At 48.6% G+C, this 15,451-nt stretch overlaps 1 protein-coding gene across 11 annotated transcripts in view; it reads right to left on the bottom strand.

The window, feature by feature from the left end:
- Positions 1-14,887, bottom strand: part of LOC111849733 (receptor-type tyrosine-protein phosphatase mu-like) — a 153,550-nt gene extending 138,663 nt beyond the window's left edge. For 6 of the 11 annotated variants that reach the window (XM_023822844.2, XM_023822845.2, XM_023822846.2 and 3 more), the window contains exon 1: positions 14,582-14,887. In XM_023822844.2, the coding sequence (XP_023678612.1) occupies positions 14,582-14,654 (73 nt within the window). In that variant the 5' untranslated portion in view covers positions 14,655-14,887. The remainder of the gene's footprint in view (positions 1-14,581) is intronic. The other 5 variants (XM_023822849.2, XM_072711334.1, XM_023822851.2 and 2 more) reach the window with 1 other exon arrangement.
- Between the last annotated feature and the right edge of the window lie 564 nt (positions 14,888-15,451).

Below are 15,451 nucleotides of genomic sequence, written 5' to 3'. Positions count from 1 at the left end.
TCCTATCACCTGTTGGTCCTCTAATTCCTTGAAAAGTCTGAGATGTTTGTCCAGCAGATGCTTGGCCAGGTTTGACGTGTTGCCTCCCAATACCTGTTTAAACCGCACTTGCACTGCAATGCTGCTGTGTCTAGGGGCTCGACCTTTTTTGTCGACTTTACAGCCGAAAAATATCCATGTTTTACTTTCTTTGCCAGTGAGTTCAGGTATTGCTGAAGTCGCTGCCATCTCTTCTCTGACCAAAGTGCACTGCTCTCTCGGCCTTTGCTCTCAGATTTCTGCAACTTCACTGGCTGTCAACGTTGAGCTTAAAGAGACAGATTCCCTTTACCCAGATAAATAGTTATTTCCATAATAAAAGTACCACTTTTTTCAAAATGCTGGTATTGTACCCTTTTATAAAACTCTAATACTGTGTTTTATTCAGTACCGGTTTACCATGCAACTGTTACGGACACAGGGTGTGACACGGCTGCCCACCCCGGTGCAACACATTTGAATAAAGATGCAGAGGTCTGCAAGTAGGGAGATGGAAAAGGAGTTTAATACAGTTTCACAAGGAGACCGAACTGGCTGCTGCACGCTCACTCTCTTAGCTTGCTCTCTATTGAGCGTCCCTGGAGTATTGCGCTCACCGCGGTGCTCCTTCCCCCAAATCGCTCTCCGCCTCGCGAGGTAGTGCCCTTATTGACAATATTCTCCCTCCTCCTATACAACACGTATATAACATATTCCACACTAACACACCAATATAAAATAAAACAATGGGGGTGTCTTTTAATTAAAGCCAACGAGAATATATATAATATGCACTGGTATGTAACCAGACTGTATGCTACACTACACTCTCCCCCACAAAAGTAAATGTCACCCGACATTTCTCAAAATCCCATGTACTGGTTTCCATTCATGTCAGAAGTATATCATATATTGTCCAATCTATTATCCCTTTTAATCTCCGATCCAGGGTCTCCACAGCACAATCTGGCCTGGCATGGTCTTAGAAAGGAAACGTGTAGCACGAACCCAGGCAGGGTTGCCCAGAGTATCGTATGAGAGCACTGCAGGTTTGCGTGTTTGTCTTTTAGGATTCTGTCTAGCTTCCGTTACTGAGTCATCTGTGTCAGTCTCCGCACTGTTTTGCACATCCGGATGCTCAGCAAGCGCAGCTTGTTTCTGTAGTGGTACATCCTCTTCGCTCTGGAGTTGCACATCCTCTTCGCTCTGTAGCGGCACATGAGGTTGAGCTTGACTTTGTTGAGACTGCGAAACTGGTCCCTGACTGCCATCTGGAGCGTTCCATCTCAGTGTGACTGCACAGTCATCCTCCCAACTGCTGTCAGAATCAGGTACCTCTACCCACGATGGTCCTTTCCTCCATCCTGCTCTCTTCTGGACGCGTCTGTGCTGGCGCATTGAGGACGGTTCGCCTCTGCTTCTGGGGTCTGGTCGCTCCAAAGGAAGGAAATCACATGGCAAGAGGTGGTTCCGGTGCAGAATCCTTATGCGCCCCTTCCCATTTTCTGGTTTCACCTCATAGACCGGACTCTCAGGATGTTTCCTTTCGATCACAACATGGACTCTGTCCTCCCAGTACGACCGCAGCTTTCCAGGGCCTGCTCTGGGGGTCAGGTTGCGAACAAGTACCCTGTCTCCAGACATTAGGTCCCTTCCAAACACTCGCTGGTCATACTGGCGTTTTCCCCGAGCTGCCTCTTTCCGGGCTGTCGAAACTGCTATCTTGTATGCTTCTTCCATCCGGCTTTTCCATGCAGCTACATACTCTGGGTAAGTGGTTGGTGCCTCGGCTGTCTTGGTGGCAAACAGAAGATCAACTGGTAGGCGTGGGGATCTACCGAAAAGTAGATAGTATGGGGAAAATCCTGTGGCCTCGCTCCTGGTGCAATTGTATGCATGGACCACCTTGTTCAGCGAGCTCTTCCAATCTGCCTTTTCCTCGTCGGACAAGGTGCGGAGCATTGACAACAATGTTCGGTTGTACCTCTCCACTTGGCCGTTTCCTTGTGGGTGGTACGCTGTCGTATGACAGCCTTGCACTCCACTCAACCCCTTTAGTTCACCCAGGAGGCGATTCTCAAACTCTCTCCCCAGGTCATGATGAATTTTACTTGGAAACCCAAATCTCAAGATATAGTCATTAAACAACTTTTCTGCCACCGTTTTTGCAGATTTGTTCTTCGTTGGATAGGCCTGTGCAAAGCGGGTGAAGTGGTCCATGACCACTAAGATGTACTCATAACCTTGCTTGCATGCCTCCAGGTGAAGAAAGTCAATGGACACTAGTTCAAAAGGATAAGTGGTTTGAATGGGTGACAACGGTGCACGTGTGGGTCTACTGGGTCTCTTCCTCTTTAGACACTCACATTCATTCATTACAAAGTGTTCCACCTCGCTGCGCATTCGGGGCCAATAAAACCGGTCTCGAATGAGGCTCAGTGTGCGGCCGACCCCAAGGTGTCCCATTTCTTGATGGAGCTCACGAAAGACAAGAGGGTGGTAAACCTTTGGCAGGAGCAGTTGTTCTCCCCTGCACGTTCTTCTGCACAGGACACCATCCTCTCGTATAAGGAGTTTCGCCCACTGTCGCAATAGCGCAGCAACAGCTTGGTGTTCTTTCCTGACTTCTCGTTTGTCTGGTTGGCTGTTTCCTCTTTTGTATTTCAGAACCTTCCCAATGATCTCATCCCTCTCTTGTGCCATCTTGATTTCTTCCGGTTTGAAAGGGCGGCTCTGTGGGAAACTGCTGTCCTGCACCAACTCCAAAGTTTTCACCTCAAGATGACCCAGCATCTGTGCTGGTTCCTCAATTGCAACTGTAGCACCCGCCATAGACGCACTGATCACTGACTGTTCCACAGTCTCTGAGCACTCCTGCATATACTTATGGATGTCCAGTGGCATTCGGGACAGTCCATCTGCATCACTGTTGCTCTTACCTGGTCTGTACTTAATTACAAAGTTGTAGTCCGCCAACTGAGCGACCCACCTGTGTCCTGTAGCATTTAATTTGGCTGTGGTGAGGATGTATGTTAAAGGGTTGTTGTCCGTGTAGACCACAAAGGACTTGGCATGGTACAGGTAATCACGGAAACGTTCACACACCGCCCACTTTAATGCCAAAAACTCCAACTTCCCAGAGTGTAAGTGGTAGTTCTTCTCTGGTGGACTTAATGTCCTGGACCCATAGGCAATGACCACCATTTTCCCATTCTGCCTTTGATATAGGACAGCACCAAGCCCCTCCTGTGAAGCATCACAGTGCAAGGTGAAGGAGTGTTCGAAGTCGGGGTAGCCAAGAATTGGAGGGCTGGACAAACAGTCAACTAGGTGGTTCAGGACGTCTTGATGTTTGCTCTGCCACTGGATTGGTGTGCGGGACAACAGGGTCTCTCGTTTTTCTGAAGGTCTCTTCCCCACTTGACCCCTGGCCTCTAATCTTGCCCCCCTCAAGTCAGGTGCCTCTTTTGGTGTTTTCAGCAGTGCATAAAGTGGCTGGGCGATGCGAGAGAAATTGGGAATATAAGCCCGATAATATGACAGGAATCCCATTAGCTTCCTCATATCACCCACTGTAGCCGGTGTTTTCTGCTTTAAGGCCTGAACTGGAGCAATCTCTGCAGGGTCCATCGTATACCCTTCTCCGGAGACAATTTTTCCAAGGAACCTCACCTCCCGTTTAAACAGCTCACACTTTCTGGGGGTTAGTTTGACACCATGCTGTTGATAGCGTTGAAGGACTATTTTCACATGTGTCAAATGGTCTTCAAAGCTGCCACTGTGCACCAGGTTGTCATCAAGATATGGTTGACAAATGGTGTCCCTCAAGCCCACCATGCATGCCTCCATGCTCCTCTGAAATTCAGCTGGGGCTGCACTTAACCCAAAAGGGATCCTTACCCATTCATAAAGCCCCCAAGGGGTAATGAAGGCAGTGAGTGGCCGACTGGCTTCATCCAGAAATCCCTGGTGGTACGTCTTCCCCTGATCCAAGACAGAGAACCAGCTGCTTCCACCAAGGGAATCAAACAAGTCTTGCATCCTCGGAATAGGATGACGGTCAGGCACCGATTTCCGATTTAGCTCCCTGTAGTCACAGCACAGTCGCAGGCTTCCATCTTTCTTTCGGACACACACCACTGGAGATGAATATGACAAGCGCGATGGTGTTATCCATCCCCTATTGAGAAGGTCTTGAAGATACTCCTTTACCTCTTGGTGCAATGGTTTTGGGATTGACACATAGGTCTTCTGAACTGGGCTTGGATCATGCAATGTGATGTGCATCTGTAATGATGGAATGCGTCCCACATCCTGGTCATCATAGGCAAATGCTTGACATTCTTCTTTCAGCACTTCTTTCGCAGCTCTCTTTTCTCTTTCACTGAGGTGGCTGAGATCCACTGGTGGATCCCACACTGCCCCACGCCCTCCCTCACTGGGGCTGTTCAGGTACTCTGGAAGGTCCCAAACCTCAGTTGTAGCTGAAGGCACTTCACTTGACTTTGTGGCAGCAGGGTATAGAGTCTTGATAGGTTGAATACGACCCACAATAGTACGCTTCTCTAAGCGAATGCACTGATTAGTGGTGTTCGCTATTGGGACTGGAATCCTCATGATTCGTTGTATTGGAGTTCTGACCAAGACTTCGCCAACAGCCAGTCCCTCTGGGAGTGGGTGGTCATCTGTAGGGGAGAACAGCAGGTCTTGTCCCTGTAGCTGTGGGTCCAAAAGGGAGTGCAAGAACACTGTGGTTACTTGGTTCGCTGCTAGCATCACTCCATTCCGGCCCACCCTAACTGTTCTTCCTTCCTCCTCCCTGCGGGAATTCTGAATCAAACTGACAATTGCTCGTGCTGTCCCACCCTCAACTGCAAAAGCCTTGGTCACAGATGAAATAATTTCCCTCCTGCCATCCTGGGGCTGGTGTTCTGGCCTTCTGATTATTTCATCAATTATGTTGAATCCCAAGATTGGCTCTTCTGCAACATCATCATCACTGGACACCAGTATTGGCACTCTGAGCGCTGGTTGTCGCCCTTCCCCTACCAGTTGGAAATTTACCTCGACCCACCCGATGAAAGGAATTGTTGTATTATTTGCTGCTCTGCCGGTCAGAACTGCCTGTCCCAGCAAATCTTCAAGGGGCCTGATTTTTGTGTGAGGTAGGTACTGCCTGCGCCAATTTTCATTGATAATGCTTGCCTGCGCTCCCGTGTCCCATAAACCTTCCACTAGTTGACCATCAATCCAACAGTTAACTAAACATCTTCTTCCAATCAGTGAGATGAGTTTTGACTGTACTCGGGGAGGTAAGTGGTTAACTGGACAGCACTGAGCTGAGACTGTGGGCAACACTAGCGGCGGATCCTCGAGTGCATCAATGGTATGCAGAGTCTGGTGCTTCTGAATGTATTGGTCAGGAGGTACATTCTTTGGGGTCCTTAAACTGGTTGTTAAACTGTGGGACGCTGCATTCTGGGCTGCTGAGTGTCCCCCTCCAGCAGCCCCTCCTCGTTTCCCAGATTCCGATTCTGACCCCTACAACCCCTGGCCAAATGTCCCCACTGACCACATTTAAAGCAGTGATGGCAGGTCTCAGATCTTCCTTCATCTCGGCACTGCTGGCACCCCCTTAGAACCCCAATTGGTGGCCTCGGGCGGTTCGCCTCCAATATAGACAGGACCATCTGCCTCATTTCAGTCCGCAGCTCTTCCATCATCCGCTCTGGGCTGAGTTTGTCACAATTTTTTTTTTCCTCCTTTTCTTTCTTCCGGGCGTTTGCCCTTGTTTGTTCTGTTGGTGGGGCAAATACTGTAGGCTGAATATAATTCTCAGTCCAGGTGTCAGTGTGGAGCTCACTAACTCTGGGGTTCTTAGTTGCTTGTCGTCTCAGTTTTTCCTGTCTCTCACCTTCTAACTTGGCAGCCTCACTCACTCTCTCAATCAGTTCTTCATCTGCGATGTCAGTGAGATCCAGCAGAGGTTTTAGCTGGAACTTTACGGAATCACTGAGTAGTCCAGTTTCTATGGTGCGCAAGAATTTTTTCTGGACCACATCTGGGCTGTAGTATTCTTCATCATCTCCACCGGTTGACTTCATCAACAGTTTTTCTTTCAGTACTATTGCTCGGAAGATAAAATTCTGAGCAGTCTCTTTGGGCTCCTGTGACAAGTTTGCCAGCTGGTGATACAAGTCTGAGGCACTCTCCTCTCTGTAATGGCCCCTCAGGATAGCCTTTAATGTGTCCAGTGTGAGTCCACGCTTGATTTCGAGGAGTCCTCGGAGGGGTAAGCTTGGGTCAACTGCTTTGACAACTGCCTCCAATATTTCAGTCTCGGAATGTCCTCTTTCTAGCCCAACGTCAATCTGCCTCATCAAACTGGGATAAGGCAATCGATCTTTTTGTCCGTTGTCTTTGACTTGGCCACAAATCTTGAATTCACGCCGAATGGTTACTTCCGGTATTTGCCGATCCGGTACTTTGAGTCGGCCAATGTCGTCACCTCGACCTGTCTTGCCCCTGGATCCTACCCCAGCAGGGCTTTCATTCATCTCATCTTCATACGACCGCGGCTGGAAGTACTTTTTCCCTAATCCAGGCCTAAACATTGCCCTATGTGGTATTGTGCCCCTTGCCTCATTCATAACAGACAGCAGATGGCTGAAGTCCCGGCAAACCTCCTCCACTTCTTTCTCCTCTCTCATTGCCTCGAGGGCACTCTCAACCCTCTCAATACGAGCTCGTTTTTCTGCATAGGATGGGACACCCTCAGTGCTTCGGTCGCAGTGTAGAAAGGCACAAACCTCAGCAAGCTGACTTCCATTCAACCGCCACAATGTGGCACTTATCTCGTCATGAAGATCCTGAACTTCTTCCAGGCTCGTCTCTAGAAAAGGGGATTCAGTTCTCTCCATTTTGACCCCTCCTGGCTGGCTCGCCAAAATATGTTACGGACACAGGGTGTGACACGGCTGCCCACCCCGGTGCAACACATTTGAATAAAGATGCAGAGGTCTGCAAGTAGGGAGATGGAAAAGGAGTTTAATACAGTTTCACAAGGAGACCGAACTGGCTGCTGCACGCTCACTCTCTTAGCTTGGTCTCTATTGAGCGTCCCTGGAGTATTGCGCTCACCGCGGTGCTCCTTCCCCCAAATCGCTCTCCGCCTCGCGAGGTAGTGCCCTTATTGACAATATTCTCCCTCCTCCTATACAACACGTATATAACATATTCCACACTAACACACCAATATAAAATAAAACAATGGGGGTGTCTTTTAATTAAAGCCAACGAGAATATATATAATATGCACTGGTATGTAACCAGACTGTATGCTACACTACACAACCCTAGTCAAGACCCCCCATTCAAGCCATCGGATAGCCAGGGAAGCATTCACACAATGTGACAACAGCCAAACTCTCAATGTAATCCATCTCCCTAGGTAACCACAATCACAGGTAAACCTAAACATACATTAACCACTTTGCTGGATCTCAGTATGCAGTTTCCGGGATTTCAGAAACCCAAGTTTCAGACAAATTAAAACGTCAAAAGAGATCAAGGTGGCCAGTTCGCTGGATTTCCGAATCTTTTTGGGCGTCAGAAGCTGGTCACATGACCTCGGGGTTCATCGCCAGAAGTTTACAGACGCCGGAGTGCTTGCGTAACGCTGGTGTACAGCGGCGATATGTGAGCATTTCCCTATAGAGCGAAAAGGAGAATGCAACAAATTAAGTGCATTTGCTGTTAGAGCCCCCATCAGAAGACCGCGTGCCCTGAGGAACGTACCATTCATCACAGTCTAAAAGCATTAATCATCCTGGCCTGCAATAAACACACTCCTCTTCCAGGGCACCAGATTTTTCCAAGGTGAGGGGGTTCACCTCTGGGCAGTGGCGAATGGCAAGGAAGCCCCCCCGTGACCCTGCCCGGCCCCCAACAGTAATGCATGGAACAGGCCTGCCCATGTCAACAATCAGCAGGTCACAGAAGGTGGGGGGAGGGGAATGGGAGGCCTCCATAAACACAAGAACCAAGCCGTGGGGGGGGGCTTAAAAAGAGGGGGAGTGTGGGGTAAGTGCAGCCGGAGCCCTAAAAACAGAGGAGATATAGCGTAAGCGTGGTCAGTGGCCCAAGACACGAGTCCCAGTGACCCCCTCCACCCCTGATTCAGCTGGGCGGGATGCATGATGGCAGAGCAGCAGATCCACATGCTGTGTGAGGCCAGCACTCCACCCGCTTTCCCACACCCACGTGCGGATCCTCCCTGATTATCACATCACCATTTTGTCTGTGTTCATCCAGGCCTCCGTTTCCCCCAAACGCTGCCCTATCAATACATTCCCGTGAAGTGACCCCACCGCCCAGCGGGACCCTGATGAACAAACGCCCTGCAATTCCTCAAGCGCGTGGCCTGATTACAGGATGTGCCTCACGTGTGCGTCACTTTTCTGTTACTGGGTCATTGTTTCGCATCCCCACAGCTGCATGCTCACGTGCTGATGGTGACATCATCATCGTGCTCCGTGATGTCGTGTCGCCCAGCTGCTCATCCGCGGCATTGAAACAGACCCATCCACAGAGAGCGGGACCCCGTGAACAGGCCTTAAATTCCTTAAGAAGTGCTGCTGTGGACCGCTGCGATTTTCACTGTACTGCCTGCCCCCCCCGTAACTTCTCGTCCTCGAGCCTGCTTCCGCATCCTGATTCGGCTCCCACACACTGAACGCAGACGTGCCGCATCCCCCCCCCACTCTCTCTGATGAAGGCGTCCATAAAAGGTTCACTAAACACAATCCCACGAGACCGGCAGACGCGAACAAAATTACACTGTCACCTTATGCTCAGCTAACATTTGGTTAGAGAGCAGCAATGAAGCATGGTGGGGGGGGGGGGGGGGGGGTGTCGGTGTTCAGCCCTGCCCACCCCTCCCCATTTTCATTACCGCTGTTAGTGGGGCCCGGAGCAGCTGACAGACACAATATGGCCGCCCACCGATGAGACGCAGTGCAATTAACACCCGTCTCTGCCTTCTGGGGCCTTTTTAAAGTGGGCGGGCCCGCATGAGGCCCCACACAGCTAGGGGCCCGTTTTAGCTCAGGCTCCAGGAGGATGTCATCCTGGATTTGCCGACACGCGGATAAGCTAGCTAACGAGAGCCGGACTTTTTAGCTCGAATTCAGCTCTCGTTGAACGGAAGGACAGGATAATAGCAGGAAGGCTGGGACAGAAGGCTGGGCTCTGCGTTTCCGGCCCCCTTTCCCATCCTGGACAGAAAGGGAAACAGCCTGCCATCTGAGGGCCCCGCGGCCACAAGCGTACCTTAAAGACCCCCCCCCCCCCCCAATGTGGGGAGCTTCAGGAAGGCCAGGCGTCACGCTCCAAAGCAAACTTCTGCTGACGCCATGAGTACCAGTGCGAGTGGGAACCGAAAGCTGCGGCATCCATGTTGACACCCCCAGTGCATTCGGTGTCACACAGAGTGCCCCCCCACCACATTAGGGTGTCTTTGACCCTTTTATTCTACTAGCTGTGCGATGTGTCGACTGTATGACAGCATCAATCAGGGTTTTATTTTTTTTTTATCCCCCCCCCCCCCGCCATTTTGATCGCCAATCAAATGTTTACACTCCCAGCATTTAGTAATAAATCACAAAGTTTTAATGGTTGGAGGGGGTCACCAAGCCCCCCCCCTCCCAGACTCTACTGACCCACACAATATAGATGTAAGCCCCCACTTTGAGGTGTTTCTGAAGGTTCTGGGTAAGGTAAGGGGAGATTTTCTTTGGGAGGGGGGTTACGGCCACGCTATTAGCGCAAGTGAGAGGGGACTGAATCACGGCGGGGGTCACCAGCGGACAGGAAAAAGCTATGCTAATGAGCTAGCAGCAAATAGGCCCTAATGGATGGGGAGGGGGGCCACAAGGGGGGGGCTAACAACAGCCGCGTGCAGATGTGGCCTGTCAGTAATGGACAGACCCACCTGTGGACACGAGCACAGGGGCCCGCCGAGGATGGATGGGCAAGGGGGCGGAGCTTCCACACCTGCCCTCTCTCCAACACATACATCCACAAAAGCGATGACAAACGCAGCAAATCGGCCACCCTGATGTTAATCCAGGTGAGGCACGAATCCAATGGTTCCCAAATCCAGCAGGAATCAGAGAAGCCTTCCCTCCACCCTATGCACTGCACCTTCCTTTGAAGAGCAATAACACCATCAGCTAACCAGTATCTGCTTCCTAATCTCCCTCCTCTTGCTGAAGTGGATGACGTGGTTTTTCTTAAGGATTTCTCTAGTCTGTTCCTCTCCTCTCAATCCACCTTCCCACCCCCTTTTCCATCATTAGACACAATGAAGACCCTTGGAGCATTAATTAGAAATATTCTCCTGAATGCTTGAATGAGGCAGACACTTATGATGAATGCTAACTTTGGTAAACACGATCCACCGCATAATAAGTCGCTGTTTTCTTGGGGCCCTTGACTCCGCTCTCCCTCCCTCCCGCCGGCCTTTTTTGAAATGGTGATGAGATCACGCTAGAAATTACTGGTCCATGGCTACCTCTTGCTCTTCATTAGGCATTGCCCGCGCCGGGCAGGCTGACTCATTAGCTTTTATCCCCTGTCTCTCCACCGGAGGAAGAGCGGCGTGTAATTAGCGCAACCCCGCTCAGATGCCGCGTGGTGGAGGCGGCGCGGGCACGAGCTGATTGCAATCCCGCGGCAGCTCGCTGATAACAATGCGCCAAGTGTGGAATAAACCTCCCCCCAGTAAGCTGATAAATCACAAGGAGGGAGGGGGGTGCCAATTCACGCCCGTGGCAAGGGGAGGCCAGGCAAGAGACAATGGAATGAGGCTAACCAGAAACGTTTATGCAGCGCTCCCTCAGAAAACGCTGAGGGACTCAAAGAGACCCCGTAGCCAAGTGTTCTGGAAACTTCCAGAGAAATTCTGCAGCAGGGGACACTAGTTACCTCCCCACCCCCATCCCTCAGATACTCCCAAGTGCAGAAAGACTAGCGAGCTGTTCCCAAACACCCAAAATAATAAATGACTACAGTGCAGTTTTCTTATTTTACTAAACAAATGTCACTGGTACCCACAGACGTAACCCAGAGCTGCTGCAGCGGTGATATATCAACACTTTTCAAGTATAAACATCACGCTTTCATCCCATAATATTTAATATGTCGAGAGGTAAAAAAAGAAAAAAAGCAGCAGTATGTAAACAGACAAGGCCACATCCACCCGGGACTGACGAAATTGCAATTAAAAATTTAGATAAATATTACCAAAGTTATATTTAAACAATAGGAATTTTAATTTTCTCCATATGAGAAACTTTCCTCCTATAAATAGGTATCAAAAGAAATTGTATGCAAATGATTTATTATGGTGCTTGCAGAAGCAATAAAACAGTAACATAATGATGTCATTATGCTTGTCAAAAACAGTGCTACCTGAGAAACAGCGAGACTTTCCTTCTCCCTCTAAAAAGGCGGCTGTGGAACACGTACAGTAGCACTTCCCGAAATATCCCAGGTAACAATACTGCGACGTAATCTGATTCTCTACCTTACAGAAACTGTAGGTTGGGGGGGGGGGGGGTGTCAAAAAACAAAAAGGAGGTATTTTTAGTGCGTAATAGATGGAGGAAACAGGAAGGTGGCAAACAGACGCAAAAGCCAAACAGGACGCGCAGCCCTGACCCAGCTGTATCCCGTCGCTGACATACCGCTTCCTGCACGCGCTCTCGGTAGGACGCTTCGCACCGGGGCCCCGGATCGATCAACCCCGCGTCTCTGCCCCCCCCCCCTTAAAAAAGGCATCAGCGTCATTCCCCGCCATGCCCAAACCTTAGGCTCTTCCAAGTCGGTACACAAGAAACATATCCGCACACGCATACACATGTATGAACGGGTTTTATTACCTTGCAAATACTCTGTAGGGTTTGCAAATTACCGCAACACTTTACATGTGGCTAATGATGAGCTAAGATTTATAATGGAATAACATAGATTTGCCGTAAGATTTCTTGCGTGAGCGTGACAGTCTGAAAGCGTGTCACGCTAGATGCGTGAGAGTTGGCAGCCCCGCAGAGGAGCCCACACGCATGTTTTTGGTGTCCACAGTCCGACGGCCGACTTTTTAGACTCGTACACATTATAAAAAGGGATCAAAGCAACCGATCGGAATCAGAGCTGAGTCATTAGTGCGCACGGCGTCTGTCCCTGGATGGGGGGTCACGTACGGCCACCGAAATACAGCCGGCTTTGATGAGCAGTTTCTCGCCAGGCTGTCGGCATCTAAAGCCCGCAGACAGGTTCGCATCTATAACATGAGCGTTCGCAACAACGGAAGGAGGTCAAGGGAACGCGAGGAACTGGGGTCTTTTTTTAGCAAACCATTGTACCCTCGGTGCATTTTTTAAATTCTATTACAGCCTGAAAAAAGGTTTGCCTTTTAAGGGGGTTCTTTGCTTAAAAATAAGCGTGTCTTTAATTTGCGGTGGGCAAGAATCTTTTTAAGTTCTACATCCCTATAGACCGAGTTTTCCAAGTGAACATTAAACTGAATATAAAACACGCGTGTACGATGCTGCCCCCATCAGGCCGTTTGCGTAAAACGCCGAGGAAACAATGGGTCAAAGCGCACAACTAAACGCAAGTAAACATTTTAGCTGTCAGCAGCAATTACAGCTGGCATCTACCTTCGTTTTAATGTATCCATCTTTAAAACCTTTTTGTTAATAACACAACCCTACACGGAAATGGTTTCAGACTGTAAAAATGAACTCAAGATTCTTGTTGTGTTTAAACGCTTGAGGGACTTGAATAAACACCCTTCGATGAAAAGTTTTTTTTTTTTTTTTTTTTAATAAATTCATAGCAATTAAAAGGGGTGTACGCCTTATATATATTATAAACTGCTACAGCTTACATGGCATGGCTGCATTTACCGTGGGGTAGACATTTACCCCAGGCAGCATATTCACAGCAAACACCACTATTGATTTACATATAGATAATGCACCTACACACATAAAAAATCCCCTGTCCCAGGAACCAGAAATGACCCCTTTTATGTATTGAATTAAACTGCTGCGTGTCACCTCGGGCAATTTGGGGCTTCAATCTGCCAAGCCCGCATAACAAACATACGAGTATGAGAGTATTCTGGTGGTAGCAACAACCTATCCAACTCGTATTTAAAAAAAATAACATGTTTTCCCATTAAAGATAACGAATACAATTCAGGCAAAGCCGTCTTTTGAATTTTTCAGCTTTGAGTAAATGTTACAAAAACGTGAGCGTCGTGTATCATCTAAAATCAATACTTTTACGAACTACAAAAATAAGTATGTGAATGGGGAATTTACACATTGCAAAACATTACTAATAATTAAACATTTTCCAGACTTGAATCTCTGGCTTTACAATACAACTGGTAAAATTTTAATTTGAAATGTAGGATGAACGTGAGGAAAAAGGCATTTCCATTCCTAGCATACGCAATCCTCGTAAATGTAGTTAAACTCATAAGGACGCTTAAAACGATTAATTTGTACAATTAACCTTTGGTGATTTACGTAAACAGTTTAAAAGCAAGTTCAGCTTTAAAGGCAGATTCAGCACACGCCCCTGTAATATAAAATTGCAACAGAAGAGTAACATTTAGAGAAAAACAAACAGCGTTCAACCCCGTTTTATTTAAATGACAAAAGACGGCTGTATAAGGGATATTTTGAACATACTTTTAGTTTCACATATGCTGCGTGTCCACCGCTAAGTATGCAGCCTATATGAAGTGCGCATTTGAACAGTGTATGTAAACTTTGCAGCTCCGCCAGCTTCTCCCGACCGGAGTAAAAGTCCGTCCTTATTCTTTATATAGCGCCTGATAAGATTACGGCAGCCTGGAGCAGAGCTTTCCAGGCAAAGCCTGTCAACTTTTACTCGACCGGCGGTGCCTCAGGATACTGTGGTTATTTCACAGGGATGTCGAGACGATCGGACCCGTACGGTTCATATCTGCAGTCACAAAGCATAAAAAAAGAATCACTGCCAAGTTGCCTTAACTTTGCGCAGAAATCTGGGAGGAAAGGAAAAACGCCGCTAATCGACTGCTTCCTTTCCGCTCCAGTAAAAAGCCGGGCTGCGCTGACTTCTACCCGAAAAACTATCTGGATAACGGGAGTTTTCCGGCGAAATCGCGGCGGGGCGGCGGTCGCGCCGAAACACTGTTGCGTTTGCGCTAATAGATCAGGGGGATAAGTGGAAAAGTTGCAGCTGTGCTGGCATGTGTCGGCTGTGAACAGAAGTAAAATAAACGCATTCGACACAAATTAAATAAAATTAACCACACTAAACAGTTTGACCAACTTCTTGTATTTGCTCACAAGAATACGGGTCTCGATAACATTCACATGCCCGTAGAACCAGGCTACCCTCGGTGTCATTTTACAATCCGTGCAGCAGAAAGCCGTTATGTGACATCCCGTATTCCCCTCCAGAGGAGACCCCGGCATTTCTGTGAGGGGAAAAGTCTTACCTTTAAAAGCCTGTCCTCTAACGGAGACCAGCAAACTGAAGGCAGCCAAGAAACAAGTTAAAAGTCTATCCATCTCCGGAGTGTCGCAGACCTGGCCCCCAGCTCCCGGGGCGAAACGCAAGACTCTCCCCGCACGATAACTTAAAAAGGGGGGCGATTATTTCCCGTTTCTCGTGGACGCGTCGACAAGTTGCGCCGCACTCTCGCCGCCCTCCGCAGCCGGTTGTGAGCTCCGATTTACGGGCTTCCAGCGGGTGCCTGACGTCACCGAGCCGACGGCTCGCAGACGCCCATTCACCAAGCTCCGCTCCTGCCTTTGATTTTATGTCGTTTATTCCGTTAAGACAGGCTGGGCTTTCGCGCATCGGCGCAGCTTCGCGACTAGATGGCCACGCTTTCTCGGCCGGTTTGCTAATAGGACCAGAAGTATAAAAAATAAAGAACGGGACTTATGAGTACATTTGTGTGTGAAGCCCAGGGATTCAGATGTATATCAACACACGGCCACCTAAGAAACATTTAAACTGTTATAAAAATGCGTGTCTGCAAACTGTTTCTTATGGGTTAATTGGCGCCACTTAGAAATCAGGTTATGATGTCAAGGGTTAAATTGCAAAGGGAGAAACACGCTGACTCTGTAAATGAACACCATCGGGAAAGAACCGCGCAAAAAGTAAAACTAATATGAGACAGAAGTGTTTGTATCAAATGAATTATTTTACACATATATAATTTACCAGCTTTCGGCTGAATTTATGCGGGAGGAGTCAGCAGTCTGTTTAAGAAGTACAGTATATGGGGTTATAATGCAATGCAACACTATATGTTTATGTTGTTTATGTTAAAAAATATGTGTGGGGGGGGAGGACT

This window comes from Paramormyrops kingsleyae, chromosome 4, assembly GCF_048594095.1.
Source record: "Paramormyrops kingsleyae isolate MSU_618 chromosome 4, PKINGS_0.4, whole genome shotgun sequence".
Taxonomy (NCBI): domain Eukaryota; kingdom Metazoa; phylum Chordata; class Actinopteri; order Osteoglossiformes; family Mormyridae; genus Paramormyrops; species Paramormyrops kingsleyae.
The sequence above is the reverse complement of the archived record's forward strand: the minus strand, read 5'-3'. Positions and strand labels throughout refer to the sequence as shown.